This window comes from Anomaloglossus baeobatrachus, chromosome 11 (assembly GCF_048569485.1).
Source record: "Anomaloglossus baeobatrachus isolate aAnoBae1 chromosome 11, aAnoBae1.hap1, whole genome shotgun sequence".
Lineage (NCBI taxonomy): Eukaryota > Metazoa > Chordata > Amphibia > Anura > Aromobatidae > Anomaloglossus > Anomaloglossus baeobatrachus.
Window position 1 is genome coordinate 153094092 of NC_134363.1, and position 25719 is coordinate 153119810.

A 25719-nucleotide genomic window follows, 5' to 3' on the forward strand; every position below is an offset into this window, starting at 1 on the left:
GAAAACTATATGGTGTAAAAAAACATATTGGCCTGGTTGGTTTCTATGGAAACGGTTGGGATTACACACACGAGACTGTATACAGACAGCCCATAGCGACCAATCACAGTGCAGCTTTCATTTTACCAGAGCAATTTACAAAATGAAAGCTGAAAGTTGATTGGTTGCTAAGGGCAACAGTCTTGATAATTGAGGCCTAGCGTGGCTAGAGCCTCGGTGAAATTATTAAACTGACCTGATCAACTACCGATATTGTCAAGGGTGCTTCCAATACTCCAGTCTCTATATCAAAGTATGCACTGGCATCTTGTGAAAGCGAGTGCCTAGAAAACAAGAAGGGTCATGGATTTACCAAAACGTGCATGAGATACATGTGCGACAGTGTAAAATCAGAGTGATGGCGATTTTTCTTATAGCTGATAGCGCTGTGAACACATATTTCAATACGGAAAAACAAAGTTTAATCCCTCATTCAGACATTTTTTTTTTTTCTACATACGAAAAAAAACGGACTGAGTTTCAACAATGATTTTCATCAAAGCTTAATCAGTTTCATTAATTTTTCCTCTGATGAGAAAATAAAATAAAGCTTTTCCACCTTCTCATATCTCAGTCAGTGAAAAAAAGAACAGCCATGGATGGCATTCAGGTTCTGCTCAATTTTGTTCACAGACCCATAGACTTGCATTGGCGATTTTGTTCCGACATTAGGCTCAATATCGGACAGATCTCCATTATTTTACATGAATCACTTGGTCAGTAGGAAAAATTTGACATTTCAGCCCACAAACTGTCATAGGTATGAATGCTATCTGTAAGGCCTCCTTCACACGTCAGTGATTCCGGTACGTATGACGTCTGTTTTCATATGTACCGGAGACACAGACATACACAGACCCATTAAAGTCAATGGATCTTCGCACACAGCGTGTTTTCACAAGGACTATGTCCGTATGGAGGACACACGTGTCCGTGTGTTCCGCACGGAGACAAGTCCGTTTTTCTCCGGCAGCACCGATATCACACAGACCGGACACTGATGTGATCCATGTGACATGTACTGGAGAAGAAACTTGTCTTTGAAATAAAATTATTTTCTATACTCACCTGTCTCCAGCGCTGCTGTCTTCGGCGCTTCTGTCACTTTCTTCCAGGCCTGCTCATTATACTGATGAATATTCACTGCACCACAGACCCGGAAGCAGTTGCGCCGAAGACAGCAGTGTCGGGGACAGGTGAGTAAAAAATTCCTGCTCTCCGTGTGCTATTACGGATAGCACACGGTGAACACTAGAGTGCCAAAATCACAGCACACAGATGGACCATATGCACCTTCAATACGGTCGTGCAAAACACAAACGTTTTTCACAAACATGTGAAGGGGGCCTAAAAAAACAGATATTACGCGTACATGAAACACGTGTGAATGAGACCTTATTCCTAAAAACATAACTCAGCCAAAAATTCCTGTACACAAGTGCTGCCATCACTTCCTGGCATTCATTCAGACGTGGGCAAAAAACATTGAACATGTAAATGTCATAAAACAAGAATATCATTCCCACCAGAGCTAGATGCAAGTATTAGGCTATGTCCGCACTTTGCGTCGAGGTAGTTGCAGTTGTAAACGCTTTATAATACTTATGGATAAAATAAGAATAAATTAATATTTTTTAGTAATTTAATTGTCGGACTATGTGTGTGTGTAAAGGGACATATCATTCCATTATTTTGATGTCAAAAACGCATGTTTTCTGCACTTAAAAAGCATGTAAAACACTGGAATTTTGATGTTGCTTGCTATTTGCAGCTTCTCATTGACTTCAATGTTCGCAAAACGCAGCCCAAATGGCAAAAACAGCTTCTTTGAACGCTGAGTTTTTGACCAAAATTATGCAAATTAAACGCAGCGTTTGTAAACGCAAAGTGTGGACAAGAAATCATCAAATCCCATAGATTTTGCTGGAAAATCAAAACGCATGCATTTTGGCATGAAAACGCTGCAGTTCAAAACGAATCCAAACCGCAGGTGAAACGCAGGTGAAAACGGAAAGTGCGGACATAGCCTTAGGCTATGTGCACACATTCCAGACTTGGTTGCAGACAATCTGCACCCAAATCTGCAGGTTCTGGCAGGTAAAACGCTGCGGGAAAGAACACGCTACTTGTCGCAATTTGCTGCATTTTCTGATGCTTGTTGATGCGTTTTTTTTCATTGCGTTCAATGGTGAAAATGAAAGGAAAAACGGAGAAAGAATTGACATGCTGCAGATTTTTTTTCTGCAACAAAATCTGCAAGGGAAAAATTCTGACAGTGTGCACTGTGTACAACACTTGAGGATTCTCATAGACTTTGCTGGAGTCAGGATATCCTTGCAGATTTTTAAAAACGTGCAACAAAACACGCACCAAAAATGCACCGTGTGATCACAATCTTACTATTAATTTGCTCGGCTCTATATAAGCAATCGGTAACAAATAAATCACAGAAAAGAAGGGAATTTTGTTTACTTACCGTAAATTCCTTTTCTTCTAGCTCCAATTGGGAGACCCAGACAATTGGGTGTATAGCTATGCCTCCGGAGGCCACACAAAGTATTACACTAAAAGTGTAAAGCCCCTCCCCTTCTGCCTATACACCCCCCGTGCTCACGGGCTCCTCAGTTTTGGTGCAAAAGCAAGAAGGAGGAAAAAATTATAATTGGTTTAAAGTAACTTCAATCCGAAGGAATATCGGAGAACTGAAACCATTCAACATGAACAACATGTGTACACAAAAAACAGGGGCGGGTGCTGGGTCTCCCAATTGGAGCTAGAAGAAAAGGAATTTACGGTAAGTAAACAAAATTCCCTTCTTCTTTGTCGCTCCATTGGGAGACCCAGACAATTGGGACATCCAAAAGCAGTCCCTGGGTGGGTAAATAATACCTCATAATAGAGCCGTAACCGGCTCCGTCCTACAGGTGGGCAACCGCCGCCTGAAGGACTCGCCTACCTAGGCTGGCATCTGCCGAAGCATAGGTATGCACCTGATAGTGTTTCGTGAAAGTGTGCAGGCTCGACCAGGTAGCCGCCTGACACACCTGCTGAGCCGTAGCCTGGTGCCGCAAAGCCCAGGACGCTCCCACGGCCCTGGTAGAATGGGCCTTCAGCCCTGAGGGAACCGGAAGCCCGGAGGAACGATAAGCCTCGAGAATTGGTTCCTTGATCCACCGTGCCAGTGTTGACTTGGAAGCTTGTGTCCCTTTACGCTGGCCAGCGACAAGGACAAAGAGTGCATCCGAGCGGCGCAGGGGCGCCGTACGAGAAATGTAGAATCTGAGTGCTCTCACCAGATCTAACAAGTGCAAATCCTTTTCACATTGGTGAATTGGATGAGGACAAAAAGAGGGTAAGGAGATATCCTGATTGAGATGAAAGGGGGATACCACCTTAGGGAGAAATTCCGGAACCGGACGCAGCACCACCTTGTCCTGGTGAAACACCAGGAAGGGGGCTTTGCATGACAGCGCTGCTAGCTCAGACACTCTCCGAAGCGAAGTGACTGCTACTAGGAAGGCCACTTTCTGCGAAAGGCGTGAGAGAGAGATATCCCTCATTGGCTCGAAAGGTGGTTTCTGAAGAACCATCAACACCCTGTTCAGATCCCAGGGTTCTAACGGACGCTTGTAAGGAGGTACGATGTGACAAACCCCCTGCAGGAACGTGCGAACCTGTGAAAGTCTGGCTAGGCGCTTCTGAAAAAAGACAGAGAGCGCAGAGACTTGTCCCTTAAGGGAGCCTAGTGACAAACCCTTTTCTAATCCGGATTGAAGGAAGGACAGAAAAGTGGGCAAGGTAAACGGCCAGGGAGAAACACCCTGAGCAGAGCACCATGACAGGAAAATTTTCCACGTCCTGTGGTAGATCTTGGCGGACGTTGGTTTCCTAGCCTGTCTCATGGTGGCAATGACCTCTTGAGATAATCCTGAAGACGCTAGGATCCAGGACTCAATGGCCACACAGTCAGGTTCAGGGCCGCAGAATTCAGATGGAAAAACGGCCCTTGAGACAGCAAGTCTGGTCGGTCTGGTAGTACCCACGGTTGGCCGACCGTGAGATGCCACAGATCCGGGTACCATGACCTCCTCGGCCAGTCTGGAGCGACGAGGATGGCGCGGCGGCAGTCGGCCCTGATCTTGCGTAACACTCTGGGCAACAGTGCCAGAGGAGGAAACACATAAGGGAGTTGAAACTGCGACCAATCCTGAACTAAGGCGTCTGCCGCCAGAGCTCTGTGATCTTGAGACCGTGCCATGAACGTCAGGACCTTGTTGTTGTGCCGGGACGCCATTAGGTCGACATCCGGCATGCCCCAGCGGCAACAGATCTCCTGAAACACGTCCGGGTGAAGGGACCATTCCCCTGCATCCATGCCCTGGCGACTGAAAAAGTCTGCTTCCCAGTTTTCTACGCCCGGGATGTGAACTGCAGATATGGTCGAGGCTGTGGCTTCCACCCACAGCAGAATCCGCCGAACTTCCTGGAAGGCTTGCCGACTGCGTGTCCCGCCTTGGTGGTTGATGTATGCCACCGCTGTGGAGTTGTCCGACTGAATTCGGATCTGTTTGCCTTCCAGCCACGGCTGGAACGCTTTTAGGGCAAGATACACTGCCCTTATCTCCAGAACATTGATCTGAAGGGAGGACTCTGTCTGAGTCCAAGTCCCCTGAGCCCTGTGGTGGAGAAAGACCGCTCCCCACCCTGACAGGCTCGCGTCCGTCGTGACCACAGCCCAGGATGGGGGCAGGAAGGATTTCCCCTCCGACAGAGAAGTGGGAAGAAGCCACCACTGAAGGGAAGCTTTGGCTGCCCGAGAAAGGGAGACGTTCCTGTCGAGGGACGTCGACTTCCTGTCCCATTTGCGGAGAATGTCCCATTGAAGTGGGCGCAGATGAAACTGCGCAAAAGGAACTGCCTCCATTGCCGCCACCATCTTCCCTAGGAAGTGCATGAGGCGCCTCAGGGGGTGTGACTGACCATGAAGGAGAGATTGCACCCCTGTCTGTAGTGACCGCTGTTTGTTCAGCGGAAGCTTCACTATCGCTGAGAGAGTATGAAACTCCATGCCAAGATATGTCAGTGATTGGGCCGGTGTCAGATTTGACTTTGGAAAATTGATGATCCACCCGAAACTCTGGAGAGTTTCCAGAGCAATGTTCAGGCTGTGTTGGCATGCCCCTTGAGAGGGTGCCTTGACAAGTAGATCGTCTAAGTAAGGGATCACCGAGTGTCCCTGAGAGTGTAGGATTGCCACCACTGTTGCCATGACCTTGGTGAAGACCCGTGGGGCTGTTGCCAGGCCAAAAGGTAGCGCCACGAACTGAAGGTGTTCGTCCCCTATGGCGAAGCGCAGGAAGCGCTGATGCTCTGGTGCAATCGGTACGTGGAGATAAGCATCTTTGATGTCTATTGATGCCAGGAAATCTCCTTGGGACATTGAGGCGATGACGGAGCGGAGCGATTCCATCCGGAACCGCCTGGTTTTCACATGCTTGTTGAGCAGCTTTAGGTCCAGAACGGGACGGAAGGATCCGTCTTTTTTTGGCACCACGAACAAGTTGGAGTAAAAACCGTGACCCCGTTGCTGAAGAGGAACCGGGATCACCACTCCTTCCTCCTTCAGGGTGCCCACCGCCTGCATAAGAGCCTCGGCTCTGTCGGGGGGTGGAGATGTTCTGAAGAAACGAGTCGGAGGACGAGAGTTGAACTCTATCCTGTAACCGTGAGATAGAATGTCTCTCACCCATCGGTCTTTTACTTGTGGCAGCCAGGCGTCGCAAAAGCGGGAGAGCCTGCCACCGACCGAGGATGCGGTTTGAGGAGGCCGAAAGGAGCGGTTCCTCCGGCGGTCTTCTTAGGACGTGACTTAGACCGCCATGCATCGGAGTTCCTCTGATCTTTCTGAGGCCTTTTGGAAGAGGAAAATTGAGATCTGCCCGCGGTCCGAAAGGACCGAAACCTCGATTGTACCTTCCGTGGTTGAGGTCTGTTTGGTTTGGACTGGGGTAAGGATGAATCCTTTCCCTTGGATTGTTTAATGATTTCATCCAATCGCTCACCAAACAAGCGGTCGCCAGCCAATGGCAAACCGGTTATGAACTTTTTGGAAGCAGAGTCTGCCTTCCATTCACGTAGCCACATGGCCCTGCGGAGTACCACCGAGTTGGCGGATGCCACCGCCATACGGCTCGCAGAGTCCAGGATAGCATTAATGGCGTAGGACGCAAACGCCGACGCCTGATTGGTTAAGGACAGCACTTGCGGGGCAGATGTACGTGTTACTGCATTAATCTGCGCCTGACAAGCTGAGATAGCTTGGAGTGCCCATACGGCAGCGAATGCTGGGGCAAAAGACGCGCCTATAGCTTCATAGATGGATTTCAACCATAGTTCCATCTGTCAGTCAGTGGCATCTTTGAGTGAAGCCCCATCTTCCACTGCAACTATGGATCTAGCCGCCAGTCTGGAGATTGGAGGATCCACCTTAGGACACTGAGTCCAGCCCTTGACAACCTCGGGGGGGAAGGGATAACGTGTGTCCTTAAGACGCTTGGAAAAATGCTTGTCTGGACAGTCTCGGTTTTTCTGGATTGCCTCTCTGAAATCAGAGTGATCCAGAAACATATTTAATGTACGCTTTGGAAACCTGAAACGGAATTTCTCCTGAGAAGCAGACTCCTCAATTGTAGGAGCTGGGGGAGAAATATCCAACACCTGATTGATGGTCGCTATAAGGTCATTCACTACTGCGTCACCTTCAGGCGTATCTAGGTTGAGAGCGGCTTCAGGATCAGAATCCTGATCTGATACCTCCGCTTCATCCTCCAGAGAGTCCCCCTGCTGGGACCCTGAACAGTGTGATGAGGTGGATGGAATTTGCCAGCGGCCCCGCTTGGTCGGCCTGGGACTGCGGTCCGTGTCAGAGACCTCACCCTGGGACCTATGGGATACCCCAGGGGCACTTTGCTGTTCCAATTGAGGGGGACCAGGGGTCAAGGATTGGATAGAGCCCGGGGCCTGAATCACCGGTCTGGACTGCAATGCTTCCAGTATTTTAGCAGACCATTTATCCATAGTCTCAGACAGTTTGTCAGCAAAGGCTGCAAACTCCGTCCCTGTCACCTGGACAGTGGTAGCAGGTGGATCCACCTGGGCCACCAGTCGCAGAAGCTCCGGCTGAGTAAGTGCCACAGGGGCCGAGCATTGCACACAATGAGGGTCAGTGGAACCTGCCGGTAGTACAGCTGTACATGAGGTACAAGTTGCAAAGTACGCCTGTGCTTTGGCACCCTTGCTTTTTGCAGATGACATGTTGTCTCCTCTGAGAACAACCAGGAGGGTATATAGCCAAAAATCAACAGAGCGACCGTACAGTGCAATGTATAGCCTATAAGCCTATATATATATATACACTTCGGTACTCAGTGGGGCCAGCACCATAGGTGCTGCTTACCGACCGCTCAAAGCAGTTGTGTGGTCACCGGATTCCCTGCCTGGGTCTCCCTGTGTTGTCTCTCCTCTCCAGCGTCTGAATCGCTGACAGGAATGGCTGTCGGCGTTCTGTGGGGAGGAGGAGATCGTGGGCGTGCCCAAGAAAAGTGCGGGAATCCAGTGCCCCACTGTACTGAGTGAGGAGGGAGGAGGATACTAATGTATGCTCCAGCCCTCCACTGACGATCCGTGCAGCGTCCCGCCCTTTCCCTGACTGGCAGGCCTGTGGGCGGGAATAAACGACACTAGGCCGCAGAAGCCGGGGACTAAAGTTATAAGCGCGGCCGGCAATAAGCGCGGCCGCGCGGTAGTCCCCCGGCGCACAAACACACCCAGCAGTGCTGGAAAGTGTCTGGCACAAGCGCTCCATGTCCGGCGCACTAACACACCCAGCCGTGCTGGAAAGTGTCTGGCACAAGCGCTCCATGTCCGGCGCACTAACACACCCAGCAGTGCTGGAAAGTGTCTGGCACAGGCGCTGCATGTCCGGCGCACTAACACACCCAGCCGTGCTGGAAAGTGTCTGGCACAAGCGCTCCATGTCCGGCGCACTAACACACCCAGCAGTGCTGTAATGTGTCTGGCACCAGCGCTCCATGCGCGGTCCCCACGGGGACCCAGAGTACCTCATAGTAGCAGGGCCTTGTCCCTGACGATACTCAGCTCCTATCCTGCAGATTCCCAGGGGCTGCGGAGGGAGCACGGTCACAGTGCCTAGAGACCGATCCTGGATCCCACTTCACCCAGAGCCCTAAGGGATGGGGAAGGAAAACAGCATGTGGCTCCTGCCTGTGTACCCGCAATGGGTACCTCAACCTTAACAACACCGCCGACAAAGTGGGGTGAGAAGGGAGCATGCTGGGGGCCCTGTTATGGGCCCTCTTTTCTTCCATCCGACCTGGTCAGCAGCTGCTGCCGACCAAGCTGTGGAGCTATGCGTGGATGTCTGCCTCCTTCGCACAAAGCATAAAAACTGAGGAGCCCGTGAGCACGGGGGGTGTATAGGCAGAAGGGGAGGGGCTTTACACTTTTAGTGTAATACTTTGTGTGGCCTCCGGAGGCATAGCTATACACCCAATTGTCTGGGTCTCCCAATGGAGCGACAAAGAAAAGTACAAATAAATTTATATATATACATATACACATATACACACACATATATATATTTATTTAAAAAAAAAAAAAAAAAAGAGGACCTTTCACCAAATTTTACATGTTGAACCGTACACATGATGGAATAGTGGCTGCAGAGTTGGAAAGACGGTTTTTTTATTTTCCTTTTTTATTTTGGAACATGTTGAGTTAACTTTTTTTCCAAGTGGGTGTTATCAGACAGTTTTCACTGACAGCGTTAACTTTTTCTTCCTTGTATTGACGGCCCCCTGAGGAAGCCCTTGGCGAAACGCACGTTGGGGCCAGTGACTTACCGACTGGTACAGGGAGCATTATGGGTAAGCTAGAATTTACTGCATACTGTGTATAATAGCGTCACCTTTCCTTTGAGACTTGTAAGATCCACTGAGCATTTGCAGCCATATTGGATCACATTCTTTAGGTGATAGCATACAGTCATATGAAAAAGTTTGGGCACCCCTATTAATGTTAACCTTTTTTCTTTATAACAATTTGGGTTTTTGCAACAGCTATTTCAGTTTCATATATCTAATAACTGATGGACTGAGTAATATTTCTGGATTGAAATGAGGTTTATTGTACTAACAGAAAATGTGCAATCTGCATTTAAACAAAATTTGATAGGTGCATAAGTATGGGCACCCTTATAAATTTCTTGATTTGAACACTCCTAACTACTTTTTACTGACTTACTAAAGCACTAAATTGGTTTTGTAACCTCATTGAGCTTTAAACTTCATAGGCAGGTGTATCCAATCATGAGAAAAGGTATTTAAGGTGGCCACTTGCAAGTTGTTCTCCTATTTGAATCTCCTACGAAGAGTGGCATCATGGGCTCCTCAAAACAACTCTCAAATGATCTGAAAACAAAGATTATTCAACATAGTTGTTCAGGGGAAGGATACAAAAAGTTGTCTCAGAGATTTAAACTGTCAGTTTCCACTGTGAGTAACATAGTAAGGAAATGGAAGAACACAGGTACAGTTCTTGTTAAGCCCAGAAGTGGCAGGCCTAGAAAAATATCAGAAAGGCAGAGAAGAAGAATGGTGAGAACACTCAAGGACAATCCACAGACCACCTCCAAAGATCTGCAGCATCATCTTGCTGCAGATGGTGTCAATGTGCATCGGTCAACAATACAGCGCAAGTTGCACAAGGAGACGCTGTATGGGAGAGTGATGCGAAAAAAGCCGTTTCTGCAAGCACGCCACAAACAGAGTCACCTGACGTATAAAAAAGCTCATTTGGACAAGCCAGTTTCATTTTGGAAGAAGGTCCTCTGGACTGATGAAACAAAGATTGAGTTGTTTGGTCATACAAAAAGGCGTTATGAATGGAGGCAAAAAAAACACGACATTCCAAGAAAAGCACTTGCTACCCACAGTAAAATTTGGTGGAGGTTCCATCATGCTTTGGGGCTGTGTGGCCAATGCTGGCACCGGGAATCTTGTTAAAGTTGAGGGTCGCATGGATTCAACTCAGTATCAGCAGATTCTTGACAATAATGTGCAAGAATCAGTGACGAAGTTGAAGTTACGCAGGGGATGGATATTTCAGCAAGCCAATGATCCAAAACACCACTCCAAATCTACTCAGGCATTCATGCAGAGGAACAATTACAATGTTCTGGAATGGCCATCCCAGTCCCCAGACCTGAATATCATTGAACATCTGTGGGATGATTTGAAGCGTGCTGTCCATGCTCGGCGACCATCAAACTTAACTGAACTGGAATTGTTTTGTAAACAGGAATGGTCAAATATACCTTCATCCAGGATCCAGGAACTCATTAAAAGCTACAGGAAGCGACTAGAGGCTGTGATTTTTGCAAAAGGAGCATCTACAAAATATTAATGTTACTTTTATGTTGAGGTGCCCATACTTATGCACCTATCAAATTTTGTTTAAATGCGGATTGCACATTTTCTGTTAGTACAATAAACCTCATTTCAATCCAGAGATATATCACTGAGTTCATCAGTTATTAGATATATGAAACTGAAATAGCTGTTGCAAAAACCCAAATTGTTATAAAGAAAAAAGGTTAACATTAATAGGGGTGCCCAAACTTTTTCATATGATTGTACATACCGTAGATATTGTGACTACGTTACTACTTGGCCGTAGCCTACCAACTCCTATTATATTTGTTGTGTACCTGGGTCGTGTGAGTCATCTGTTGTGTACCACACTTATACCTATGTAATAAAGTATTACCTTTTATACATCATATGGAGTTTGAACTTCTTTATTGGATCTATATTTGTTGAGTTCTCCAGTAGTGATTATACCCCTATTTTTTAGATGCTATTGATGGCGCATTTTTGGGGATTTTTGCAGTTGGTACTGATTCTGTCACGCTGTACTCTAAGATGTACAATAGCAGTACAGCGCAGTAATGTGGGACTGAGAGGATTCCTGAAACTATCTGAGAAGGTAGTTAGCTGGTAAAAAACTAGGGGGTGTAAAAGTGGAGGAAACGTATGAGCAGGGAATTCCCTAGCAGGGGTAATCCTAGTCAAGCCCACCAGATGGCAGTAGAATCGTCAGAAAGCCGTGTCACAACATGAGGTCTTGTAAGTACACAAGGGCAAAGTCTAAACGTAGTCAGAGGGAAGCAAATAGTCAGTAGCCAGGAAATCAGAGCCTAGAAGCGAGGGGGAGTGGGAGGACAAGACAGAATAAAGGTAAACAGATAAGGAACGAACAGGGAGACAGCGGGAGAGACACTGATGGAAACAGACAACAGAGGAGGTTAACAGGTCAGGTGAACACGGAGGTCAGGAGGGGGCAGGGCAGACAACAGGTCACTCAAGAGCAGAACACAGCAGAGCCAGAAGTATCACTGGCGAAGTCCAAGAGAAACAGTGCCCTAATAAAGCAGCCTGACCTCCAGAACGAGGCAGAAAGGATTAACCCCTAACGTGACCTGCATCAGAAGTGAAACTAAAAAAAAGGCTCAGCTCCAGGTGAGCCAGGAGTCAATCATGACAGATTCCCTGTATGATGTTGTATATAGCGCATTTCGATTCCACTATTAGATGTAATATGTCCAAAAATATGGACTGAAAAATGCCATGAAAAACAATTTTTTTTTTCACAGAACTACTGTGTATGAAACCAGCCTATGTGCCTGTCGTAACGTTCTCATCCGTATCTCTCGTCCTCCCATTCTCTTCTAGCAGAAGGTCACTGGCTTTGCTGTCATTGTGTTGTTATGTGTGCGCTGATGGTAATTTGTTTACTGTGCTGTTGGCTTATACTTTACTGCATTGCGGATCATTCTGGTACCGAGTTCAAGTGATAAATGACTGATTTTTTCCGGTTAAACGTGTACAGGTTTAGTTCTGCAGACCATTTAACTCGCATCAATGATTTCTAAAGAATAATGTTTTTGGCTTCAATTATTGTGACACCTGCTTGTACTGATGCGCACAACCAACCTGCATCCAAAAGTTAATTAAACTCACATACGCCAGAAGAACATTTACAAGCTGTTCTCCTACTTGGGGGCTGTAGAGTTATCTCTCCGTCCATATGTCACCTTGACATTGACAATCAGTGAATATGACCCCGAGACTCTCTAATAATAGGACCAAGACAAGACATGGGGGTAATAAGAGCCTGCCCTACATATACTAGGTCTAGTTTACCGAACTGTGCTTGTTAAGAAACATTCAGCAGATATACTGGGTTCAACATAAATGAGTACACCCCCTTTAACAAGGAAAATTTTAATCAATAGCTCACTGAACACAAAAACAATTTCCCAACATTTTCACAAGAGTGAGTTTCATATAAAAAAATTTTAACCCGTAGCATGAAAGCAAGGTTAACTTTCATCACAAAGTCTTCAGTTTTAATCAAAAGTAGTTAATGCAAACATAAATATACCCCACATAAAAATCACGGGAGGCATTTTTAAGCAATGGAGAAAACACCTTAATGATCTGGACATTGGAACTAGAGTTAAGGCCGCTTTACACGCAACGACATCACTAATGAGATATCGTTGGGGTCACGGAATTCGTGATGCACATCCGGCATCGTTAGCGATGTCGTTGCGTGTGACACCTACAAGCGACCGCAAACGATCAGAAATACTCACCAAATTGTTGACACGTCGTTCATTTTCAAAATATCGTTGCTCGTGCTGGACACAGGTTGTTCGTCGTTCCTGAGGCAGCACACATCGCTACGTGTGACACCACGGGAACGTCGAACAACAGCGCTCCTGCGTCCTCCGGCAACGAGCTGGGAGTGACGTGAATGCGGCTACTCTCCGCCCCTCCGCTTCTATTGGTGGCCCGCTGATAGACGACGCTGTGACGCCGCACGAACCGCCCCCTTAAAAAAGAGGTTGTTCGCCGCCCACAGCAACGTCGCTAGGAAGGTAAGTATGTGTGACGCGTACCGGTGATATTGTTCGCCACGGGCAGCGATTTGCTTGTGACGCACAAATGACGTGGGCGGGTGCGATCGCTAGCGATGTCGCTAGCGATGTCACAGCGTGTAAAGCGGCTTTTAGGGATGAGTGGAATATAATACAAAAACATGTTCTTATCAATGGAAGGAGAAATAAAAAATATAAAATCATGCATAGAGCCATCTATGCTTTTGACCTTCCGGCTACCCCTCTTAAACCAGACAGGATCACTCAATGTCCAAAAGGCAAAACTCCCTCTACCGATTTGTTACATGGCTTATGGTCGTGCCCACGGTCAACAGAATTTTGGGAGGTGATTACTAAAAGTATGGCAACTATATGGTCCCTTATGCTCACTCTAACGCATACCTTGATTCTGTTTCATTATACTTGTCGGAAAATAACGACAGAACGAGTGGCCAACAATTTACACTTCATCTCCTCCATGTAGTGTGCTCCTCTCAAAAAGGCTATTACTTAACCACTGGCTTGTTCCTACTACCATGTTTTTCCAAAAATAAGACCTCCCCCAAAAATAAGCCCTAGCAGGGATTTTCAGCATTTTCGGAGAAAGGCTTAAATATAAGCCCTCCCCCGAAAATAAGCCCTAGTCCCGGATTAATAATGAAGTGTCCGTGCAGCTAAAAAAGATACAGATACTGCAGGACACTTCATTATAGACAGCGGCAGCGGCAATTACACCCGACACTGAGCAGCAGGACCTGCAGTGATCACACACCCGCACACAGCAGTTCTCACACACACACACACTTACACACACACAATCAGATCTCACACACACACACTAGATCTCACACACAAACATCGGATCGCACACACAGTCAGATCGCACACATAATCGGATCGCACACACAAACATCGGCTCACACGCAAACAACAAATCACACACACACACACACACACACACACAAACATCGGATCGCACACACATTGGATCGCATACACACTCACCTCATCCAGTGACACCGATCTCTTCTCGCCGGGAGAATCCTGAGAGGCAGTGCAGTGGAGCACAACGAACAGGACCTGCGGCCGGACACGTGACTTGCTTCATTCTCTGCTGCCGTAAGTGCTGGATGTGATGTGATGTGTATGTGCATGTGCGTGTGTGTGTGTGTCTGCAATCGGCTGTGTGTGTGTGTCTGCGATCGGCTGTGTTTTTCTGCGATCGGCTGTGTGTGTCTGCGTTCGGATGTGTGTATCTGTGATCGGCTGTGTGTGCCTGCGATCGGATGTGTCTCTGTGATGGCTGTGCGTGCCTGCGATCTGCTGTGTGTATCTGTGATCGGCTGTGTGTGTCTGCGATCGGATGTGTGTATCTGTGATGGCTGTGTGTGATCTGCTGTGTATATCTGTGATCGGCTGTGTGTATCTGTGATCGGATATGTGTATCTGTGATGGCTGTGCATGCCTGAGATCTGCTGTGTGTGATCTACTGTGTATATCTGCGATCTGCTGTGTGTGTATCTGTGATCGGCTGTGTGTATCTATGATCGGCTGTGTGTATCTGTGATCGGCTGTGTGTGCCTGCGATCTGCTGTGTGTGATCTGCTGTGTATATCTGTGATCTGCTGTGTGTCTGTGTGTGATCTGCTGTGTGTGTCAGCGTGTCAGCTAGCAGCAGGGTAGGACGGCGTGCAGCACCGACCGGAGATCACAGGAGGACCTGGGAACCACGCAGACGTCCTGGTCTGGTGAGTATGAGTCTCCTGGGAAGTGGGGGGTCTGCTTTTTTGGGGGGTAAACTTACCCCCAACCGTGTTTCTCCAAGAATAAGACCTCCTCCAAAAATAAGCCCTAGCGCTTTTTTGGGGGGCAAAAAAAATATAAGACAGTGTCTTATTTTTGGAAAAACACGGTACTCATTCGCTTATAGGGAACCTGTCAGGTCCAATCTGCACCCAGGACCACGAGCAGTTCTGGGTGTATATTGCTAATCACTACCTAACCGTCCCTGTATACACTAGCAGAGATAAAGAGATCTTTAGAAAAAGTATTTCCAAAGATCTTTTATTGTATGCTAATGAGCGAAGGGACTAGTCCCCTGGGCGTTAGTTCACCTGGCTAGTCGGCTCCATTAGCATGTTAGTATTCCCCTGTGGGCGTGCTAACATACTAATGAATGTGCAGCATCAGAGGATGATCTCATTCACCTCTCCGCTGCCATCGCCACCTGACGCTGGATTTCGGCTCAGTGCACATGACCCCGGAGTTTCAGTCATGCGCACTATGAAGCCGGATGTACGCGTCCTGGCTTCAAAATTAAGTAGTGCGCATGACCAAAACTACGGGGTCACACGCACTGAGCCGAAATCCAGCGCCGGGCGGTGATGGCAGCGGAGAGGTGAGTGAGATCATCTGATAGATATCAAGGTTTAATTTTACTCAACTTTCGATGACCTACAGGCTCATATAGATGTGTTAGAAGGGTTAATGCTACTGACAGATTCCCTTTAAGTGCTATTTAACTGCAGATTACAACTTATATCTGCAGATAAATAGCTTTTCTTGAAGGCGACATGTTTCCTGTGCTAAGATAAGAAGTTATCCTGAATTCATAACATATGTGATTCCTTTTTGATCTCTTGGCTCTAACTGCTCGGACCACTACCAATCTCAAGAATGAGTGTAAATTTGCTACAAACACTTTAAAGCGCATTAATCACCAAGATTTTCCTATATAGCCTAAAGCCAGTGCTATACTGGTGCTATCAGGCTGATTCTATACATACATGTAGTTGTCAGCTAGGATGTATAGGTTTTGAAATACAAGCAAGTAAACGTTGTAAAATGAGCAGCTTTTTGAGTGACAGCAGCCGCCGATTAGCTGATAGCTGGGGTGGGTATTCATAGTGATTTTACGCTCCCTATCTGTCTGTCCTTCCCCTATCTGTTATTTATGCTAATTATACTATAGAATCATTTTACTAAGTGACTAGAAGGACCTGTGCTGATGTCATACTCATGTGACCAGAAGGGGTTGGTCCTCAGCCAACAGAAAAATAATGTTGCTTCCTGGTATCAGCCATGTTGGCTGAGGCCCCACCCCTTCTGGTCACATGGGTATGACATCAGCACAGGTCCTTCTAGTCACTTAGTAAAACGATTCTATAATAGAATTAGCATAAATAACAGATAGGGGGACAATGGACAGGCAGGTATGTGTAGAATCAGCATGATCGTGCCAGTATACCACTGGCTTTAGGTTATATAGGAAAATCCTGGTGATTGGTAGGCTTTAAATATCATAAGCAAAGTCAAATACTTGCCATAAACCATCCTATATTTTATGTTATTATTTGCTTTAGTCATGAACGAGCTTGTTATTGGGAATATGCTGAAAAAGACAAGTTGCTACATAAATTAGTGCAGACCTACCTAGATCTACCCTGGTAATTCAATGGGAAGGGAACCAATCACTTACTTTGCCAGCTCTATTTCTTGTACGAAGCTATAAACTTTCTATTTTCTCAGTATCTGGAAAGCAGTTAGCAGAAAGAAACAAGAAAGCTGCAGATCTGTCAGAAAAGTGTCTTGCATTAATAAATGGAGTCCCTGTTCTGCCACAATCAGGACCACTATAAATATCCCTTACAAGTGAGGGTACTCAATGGGTCCTCAAATAAAGGAGCATAGAAATGGAGAGATCTGCACGGCCAAAGAAACAAAGTAATCTACAGAGTCTGTATATCACGTCCGCGTCAAGATTGTTAAAGTGAACATCGGTCCCTGAGGATTCCATCTTGTTTTCTTTCCAAATTGGCATTAAGAACTGCACAGTAAGGAAACTTCAGATATATAAATCATAGAAATATAGAGATAGAAGATACAACTTCCTTTTTTCTTACTTTCTGAAAAGTTGTGCCATAACTTCTGTACAACATGTGGTTGTAAAATATACATTATGATTTATAGGGGTCTTCCTGATAAGAATGGAAAAAAGAAGATTTTGGGTACTCACCGTAAAATCTTTCTCAGAGCCTTCATGGGGGGGAAACCAGAAACCATGGGTTGCACGCTGCCACTAGCCCAAAAAAATTTAGCTTCCTCTCGGTAGGATATACCCACCAACTAGAGCCAAGAAAATCAGTGTGAAAGTGGTAGAAGAAACCCAAATTAAACAACGACTGACCCAACAGAAACACTTAAGTATGTCGGCTGCTGCGTCCCCCAATGAAGGCTCACAGAAAGATTTTACGGTGAGTACCCAAAATCTTTTTTTCTCTATTGCTTCATTGGGGAACATAGAAAACCATAGAATGTCCCAAAGCAGTCCCCAAAAATGGGAAGAGAAAGGACTAGAGAATGGAAGAGAGGAGGCAAGAGTCTAAGGTTGGAACTCAGCGACTGTCACTTACAAAACTTTGCTGCCTAGGCCTGAAACTGCCATAGAAAAAGGTAAGAAAAAGTGTGTACTCTGTAGAACATGGAAAGACAAGTACAGAGAACAAATAGGCAGCATAGGAAACTACCAAACAGAGGCCTGACAACAAACGGCCCAGGAGGTCCCAGTCACAGGTGGAGTGAGCCAGAACCCTGAGTGGGGGTCCCTTGCACTATGAGTCAAAAATGGTAGAGTGGATACAACAGCAATAGTAATTTTAAAGGCAGGAAGACCACTACGATGACTACCTCCATGTATCCAAAACTTTTGAGTCATTCAAATGGAAGGATGGTAAACCCAGGACACCGCCATGGCATTGGAGTCAACAGCTAGAGGGTTGGAGGATCTGGATATGAGCCTAAAGGGGGCTTTACACGAAACTACATCGCTAACGAGATGTCGTTGGGGTCACGAAATTCGTGACGCACATCCGGCCTCGTTAGCGATGTCGTTGCGTGTAACACATACGAGCGACCGCTAACGATGTAAAATACTCACCAAATCGTTGATCGTTGACACGTCGTCCATTTCCTAAATATCGTTCCTTGTTCTGGAATCAGGTTGTTCGTCGTTCCTGAGGCATCACACATCGCTACGTGTGACACCCCAGGAATGACGAACAACACCGTACCTGCTTCCTCCGGCAACGAGGTGGGCATGACTTTCCTGTGGCTGGTCTCCGCCCCTCCGCTTCAATTGGACGCCTGCCGTGTCATGTCGCTGTGACGCCGCACGAACGCCCCCTTAGAAAAGAGATTGTTCACCGGCCACAGCGACGTCGTTAGGAAAGTAAGTATGTGTGACGGGTAGCAGCGAGTTTGTCCGCCACGGGCAACAATTTGCCTGTGACGCACAAACGACGGGGGCAGGTGCTTCTATAAGCAACGTCGCTAGCGTGTAAAGCAGCCTTAAGAGGTCTTGTACACTCCGGAAGCAATGAGAATTATGTCGGGCATGTTTTACCCCACAGGTAATAATAATAATAATAATAATAATAAGTTTTATTTCTATAGCGCCAACATATTCCGCAGCGCTTTACAATTCAGAGGGGACATGTACAGACAATATGAGACAATACAAAATAACAAAATTAAGATACCAGGAGGAAAGAGGGCCCTGCTCGTAAGTTTACAGTCTATGAGGAAATAGGGGGGCACAAAAGGTGAATGGGGGGGGGGGAAGCTTGTTATATATGGTCTAGCCATCGAATTAATAGGGGATTCAAAACCAGCTGCATGAACCCGTCATCGGTCAGAATTTATACAGGTACAGGGGACAAGGATTGGAAGTAAATTTTTTAGGAAGGGCAGAAAGGGATTAGATTAGATCAGGGCAGTGAGGTGATAGGCTAGTCTAAAGAAATGCGTTTTTAGGGCCCGCTTAAAGGTGTGGAAGCACTGTTCTCGCGATCAGTGGGGGTACCAGTGGTCAGACTCCATACATTTCTAACTATCCTGTAGATGTTGGTGAGATAAGGATATCCCCTTTAGAGCATCAACACCCATGAGGCATCTAAGGTTAAGTCCATGGATGCATCTGAACCCAAGTATTGGAACTTTGCTCCTAGTTTTTGCTACCTGGCACCTTGAATATGTTTAGGGCATTTCTTAGGTGCACAGGTTAAGACATTTTTGTGATGGATGCAGATTACTAAATCTCTTTGGCAATCTGATTGGGTCACCCAAATGACGTTTATTGGCCCGTGTCTTACATTGAATACATATTACTAGTAGTTAGTGCAAATTATTTCATCCATTGGACACATCAGAAAATTGTGGGCACTGGACAAGAACCATAGGAAGCACCTCTTACCTGAGAGCTTCAACATTTCTCCTTTTGATTGGCTGGATTGGTGCAACATCACACATATGCCGCAAGAAGAGCAGTGGATGGCGTCAGGTAAGAGGTGGTTCTCATGGCTCTCGTCCAGCGGCCAAAGATTACTAGCATGGCCAATGGACCTGCAAATCGATTCACACCATCTCTAATTGCTAGCACTAAAGGAAGGCACACCCAGCCGCTGGAACAAGGATATCTAAGAAAGAATATTATTTCACTAATGTGCATGGGGGTGGGTGGACATCGGACAGGAGACGTGTCACCCCATAATTGTTTTTTAATAGGCAAATATTCAATCCGTTATCACATAGCACAAAGCGCGTAAATAATCAGCATCACTTAGGCCTTAAAATTAAAATGTAACAAAATGGAAATTGATTTACTTATCTGATTTGTATAAAATATGCATAACGCTCGATTACAATCTCCTGTTATTGCCCTGGCATTTGTCTCTGCTGCTTAATAATTGCTGTGAGCCATTTAGAGTAATGTTTGAAGGCTATAAAAGCGTGTGTTAGTGGCAAAAAATACCGATAAACTCTTCACTTAATGTTAACATTGTGAAAGCTGTTAAGTGAGTGCAATGATTTAGGTGATGAAATAGCAAATGGTCTTTATTGCAGTAAATTGCAGCAATCCACAACTGAAATGCTGAACATCCAGAAGGATTATTTATTCTCACATCTCATCCATACCTTACATCTTGGTTTGGTTTTTGCTTTTTTGTTTTGTTTTTTAAATGGTGCCAACATTGCTGCCATTATTAGTACCAGAGTTATAAAGTGTGAACAACTTTTATCCCAAAAATACAGCAACTGCTCCAATCTACGGTTCATCGTGTATTCATTACTACATTATGGAACATCGGCCATTCATTACAACAGGTAATCGTTAATTTTGCCTACTAGGGTCATTGAACATAACAAAACCATGTATTCTTCATATTAGTTTAAATGCCTTAAAGGGAACCTGTCAGGTGCAATATGCACCCAGACCCACAAGCAGTTCTGGGTGTATATTGCTAATCCATGCCTAACTGACCCTGTATCTAGTAGCATAGATAAAGAGATCTTTAGAAAAAGTATTTTTAAAGATCCTTTAAGATATGCTAATTAATAAGCGCAGGGACTAGTCCTAAGGCTGGAGTCACTAGCGTATGGCATCCGATGCGAGAGCAAAGGATGCAATATGCTAATGACCCCTGGCTCGACTCAAGTCTCTTCTGCTTGTTGCCTGTCCTTAGCAGTGGTTTCCTAGCAGCTATTTTACTATGAAAGCTGCTGCACAAAGTCACCTCTTAACAGTTGTTCTAGAGATGTGTCTGCTGCTAGAACTCTGTGTGGCATTGACCTGGTCTCTAATCTCAGCTGCTGTTAACCTGCAATTTCTGAGGCTGGTGACTTGAATAAACTTATCCTCCACAGCAGAGGTGACTCTTGGTCTTCCTTTCCTGGGGCGGTCCTCATGTGAGCCAGTTTCTTTGTAGCATTTGATGGTTTTTGCCACTGCACTTGGGGACGCTTTCAAAGTTTTCCCAATTTTTCGGACTGACTGACCTTCATTTCTTAAAGCAATGATGGCCACTCGTTTTTCTTTAGTTGGCTGCTTTTTTTCTTGCCATAATACAAATTCTAACAGTCTATTCAGTAGGACTATCAGCTGTGTATCCACCAGACTTCTGCACAACACAACTGATGGTCCCAACCCCATTTATAAGGGAAGAAATCCCACTTATTAAACCTGACAGGGCACACCTGTGAAGTGAAACCATTTCTGGTGACTACCTCTTGAAGCTCATCTAAAGAATGCCAAGAGTCTGCAAAGCAGTAATCAAAGCAAAAGGTGGCTACTTTGAAGAACCTACAATATAAGACATATTATCAGTTGATTCACACTTTTTTGTAAAGTATTTCATTCCACATGTGTTAATTCATAGTTTTGATGCCTTCATTGTGAAGCTACAATTTTCAGAGTCATGAAAATAAAGAAAACTCTTTGAATGAGAAGGTGTGTCCAAACTTTTGTTCTATACTATACCTGTAGACGTGATTTTACCAGCATTGTTAATCTCCTGATGTGAAGGTGAATTACCCCCTTTAAAGGAATAGTGTCATGTTTATTAAGGATTAAAATGGAAAAGGGATTGTAAAATCAAGCAGCTTTGCAATTTACTTGTCATTAAAAATCATCCTCTAGGGAGGGATTTGTGATTTTATAGTTTTTACTGCTTGTAGCCTAGGTTTACAGCCGCCTCTGCACGCACTGCTCTGTAGCTGGATTGATGGATATAGTTAGCTTCAGAGTCCCTGACTGCTTGCAGCATGGACTCTCGAGAGCACAGTTCAGACCAGCAATCCGATCATACCACTGGTCTGAACTGTTAAAACATCAGGAGCGCACTTTGCCCCTGGAAAACAGGAAACTGGGAGGCAGAGGAGTGGGGAGCTCATGAAGACTGAATTATTTAAATATATTTTCTCCTCTTCTAATAGGTCCATTTTACTAACGATAAACATGTGCTACCTTTGTCTAGGGTCTTTCTTTCTGCAAGGGATGTCACATGACTCTTGCAGCTAGTCAGTGGCTGACGACTTGCTGCAGCGGTCCAGTGATGTTCTGGAGACCGGCATGAGAACATGAGTGGCAGTACTGAACAATAGTGGACATGTGGCAGATTTCCTTTTTTTTCAATTTTAATACTTCCACAAACTCTTTTTTTTTTAAAGTAATAATAGCAGTGGACAACCGCTTTAAATATAAATATATTATATGTACACTACAGTTCAAAAGTTTAGGGTCACTTAGATATTTTTTTATTTTTGAAAGAAAAGCAAATTTTTTTCAATGAAGCAAACATTAAATTAAACAGAAAAACACTCTATACATTGTTAATGTGGTAAATGACTATTTTAGCTGCAAATGTCTGATTTTTAATGCAATATCTACATAGGTGTATAGAGGCCCATTTCCAACAACCACCACTCCAGTGTTCTAATGGTACATTGTGTTTGCTAACTATGTTACAAGGCTAATGGATGTTTAGAAATCCCTTGAAAACGTTAGTGCAAGTATGTTAGCACAGCTGAAAACAATTTTGCTGATTAGAGAAGCTTTAAAACTGACCTTCCTTTGAGCTAGTTGAGAATCTGGAGCATTACATTTGTTGGTTCCATTAAACTCTCAAAACAGCCAGAAAAAGAGAACTTTCATGTGAAACTCTACAGTCTATTTTTGTTGTTAGAAATGAAGGATATTCCATGCGAGAAATTGCCAAAAACTGAAGATTTCCTACAACGGTGTGTACTACTCCCTTCAGAGGAGAGCACAAACAGGCTCTAACCAGAGTAGAAAGCGAAGTGTGAGGCCGCGCTGCACAACTGAGCAACAAGACAAGTACGTTAGAGTCTCTAGTTTGAGAAATCGACAGCTCACATGTCCTCAACTGGCTGCTTCATTAAATAGTAGCCGCAAAACACCAGTATCACCGTCTACAGTGAAGAGGCGACTCTGGGATGCTGGCCTTCAGGACAGAGTTGCAAAGAAAAAGCCATATCTGAGACTGGCTAATAATAGGAAAAAAAATTGATATGGGCAAAAGAACAGACATTGGACAGAGGAAGATTGGAACAGTGCTGGATTGGAGCCAATTGTATCCTACAACAGGACAATGACCCAAAGCACACCTCCAAATTATGCATGAACTATTTCAGGAAGAAGCCGGCAGCTGGTATTCATCTGTAATGGAGTGGCCAGCCCAGTCACCAGATCTCAACCCTATAGAGCTGTTGTGGGAGCAGCGTGACCGTATGGTACGCAAAAAGTGCCCATCAAGCCAATCCAATTTATGGGAGGGGGGGGGGAAGCATGGGGGGAAATATCTCCAGATTACCAGCTACAAAGCCAAAGGTCTGCAAAGCTGGAATTGCTGCAAAGGAGCATTCTGTGCCGAAAGCAAAGTCTGAAGGAGAAAATTATTATCTCAAGTAACAATCATTATATATATATATATATATATATATATATATATATATATATATATATATATATATATATATATATATATATATACATACATACATACATACATACATACATACATACATACATATATATATATATATATATATATATATATATATATATTGTGATAACACGCTCGGGAATCGCCTTTGCTGGGTTCAAAGGGCACGTATTCACCTCAGGCAGACAGCCGAATTCCAGGTGTAACTGACGCTTGGTCAGGTTTATTGCAGTGAAGCATAAACAAAAGAAAAACACCAACAAAATAAATCCTTGCCTGTCCGGCGCTAACTATACACGGTGATATCCTAACTACAAACTGGAGGGCTTCTCCCTTCCAGCTAAACCATACAGACATCAAGCACTGCTCCAACTCACAAGTGTCTCCTACATAGACAGGCTTAGGCTACTTTCACACATCAGTTTTTTCCCATCAGGTACAATCCGGAAAAAAACGGGTAAGGCTATGTCCGCACGTTGCTTTTTACCTGCTTTTTTGTTGCTTTTTCAACTGCAGCGTTTAATGCCAAAATGGTTGTGTTCTGCTTTTCAAGCAAAGTCTATGGGAATTTGGGTTTCTTGTCCGCACTATGCAGTTCAAACTGCAGCCTTTTTGTCAATTGTTTTTGCCATTTGGGTTTTGCACGGCAAAGCTGAGTTTTTGACCAAAGTTCTGCAACAAAAAGCCTGCAGTTTGAACTGCATAGTGCGGACAAGAAACCCAAATTCCCATAGACTTTGCTTGAAAAGCAGAACACAACCATTTTGGCATTAAACGCTGCAGTTGAAAAAGCAGCAAAAAAGCAGTTAAGAAGGGAATTTTGTTTACTTACCGTAAATTCCTTTTCTTCTAGCTCCTATTGGGAGACCCAGACAATTGGGTGTATAGCTTCTGCCTCCGGAGGCCACACAAAGTATTACACTTTAAAAAGTGTAACCCCTCCCCTCTGCCTATACACCCTCCCGTGCATCACGGGCTCCTCAGTTTTGGTGCAAAAGCAGGAAGGAGGAAACTTATAAATTGGTCTAAGGTAAATTTAATCCGAAGGATGTTCGGAGAACTGAAAACCATGAACCAAAAGAACAATTCAACATGAACAACATGTGTACACAAAAGAACAAACAGCCCGAAGGGAACAGGGGCGGGTGCTGGGTCTCCCAATAGGAGCTAGAAGAAAAGGAATTTACGGTAAGTAAACAAAATTCCCTTCTTCTTTGTCGCTCCATTGGGAGACCCAGACAATTGGGACGTCCAAAAGCAGTCCCTGGGTGGGTAAAAGAATACCTCGATAAAAAGAGCCGAAAACGACCCCCTCTTACAGGTGGGCAACCGCCGCCTGAAGGACTCGCCTACCTAGGCTGGCGCCTGCCGAAGCATAGGTATGCACCTGATAGTGTTTCGTGAAAGTGTGCAGACTAGACCAGGTAGCTGCCTGACACACCTGCTGAGCCGTAGCCCGGTGCCGCAATGCCCAGGACGCACCCACGGCTTTGGTAGAATGGGCTTTCAGCCCCAAAGGAAGCGGAAGCCCAGAAGAACGGTAGGCTTCAAGAATCGGTTCCTTGATCCACCGAGCCAAGGTTGACTTGGAAGCCTGCGAACCCTTACGCTGGCCAGCGACAAGGACAAAGAGCGCATCTGAACGAAAGAAAGAAGAAATGAAAGAAGATCCTCCAAGACCTGTGATAGATCTTGGCGGACGTTGGTTTCCTGGCCTGTCTCATAGTGGCAATGACATCTTGAGATAACCCTGAGGACGCTAGGAGCCAGGACTCAATGGCCACACAGTCAGGTTGAGGGCCGCAGAATTCAGATGGAAAAACGGCCCTTGAGACAGCAAGTCTGGGCGGTCTGGGAGCGCCCACGGTTGACCCACCGTGAGATGCCACAGATCCGGGTACCACGACCGCCTCGGCCAATCTGGGGCGACGAGAATGGCGCGACGACAGTCGGACCTGATCTTGCGCAGCACTCTGGGCAGCATCGCCAGAGGAGGAAATACATAGGGCAGTCGAAACTGCGACCAATCCTGAACTAATGCGTCCGCCGCCAGAGCTCTGTGATCTTGAGACCGGGCCATGAATGCCGGGACTTTGTTGTTGTGCCGTGACGCCATGAGATCGACGTCCGGCGTTCCCCAGCGGCGACAGATCTCTCGAAACACGTCTGGGTGAAGAGACCATTCTCCCGCGTCCATGCCCTGTCGGCTGAGAAAATCTGCTTCCCAGTTTTCTACGCCCGGGATGTGAACTGCGGAGATGGTGGAAGCTGTGGCTTCCACCCACTGCAGAATTCGTCGGACTTCCTGGAAGGCTTGACGACTGCGAGTGCCGCCTTGGTGGTTGATGTATGCGACGGCAG

General features: G+C 45.6%; 1 protein-coding gene across 2 annotated transcripts in view; it reads right to left on the reverse strand.

Moving 5' to 3' along the window:
• CFAP74 (cilia and flagella associated protein 74) overlaps window positions 1–25719 on the reverse strand; it is a 365782-nt gene that overhangs the window by 114094 nt on the left and 225969 nt on the right. For both annotated transcript variants that reach the window (XM_075327962.1, XM_075327961.1), the window contains exon 23: window positions 236–323. In XM_075327962.1, the coding sequence (XP_075184077.1) occupies window positions 236–323 (88 nt within the window). The remainder of the gene's footprint in view (window positions 1–235; window positions 324–25719) is intronic.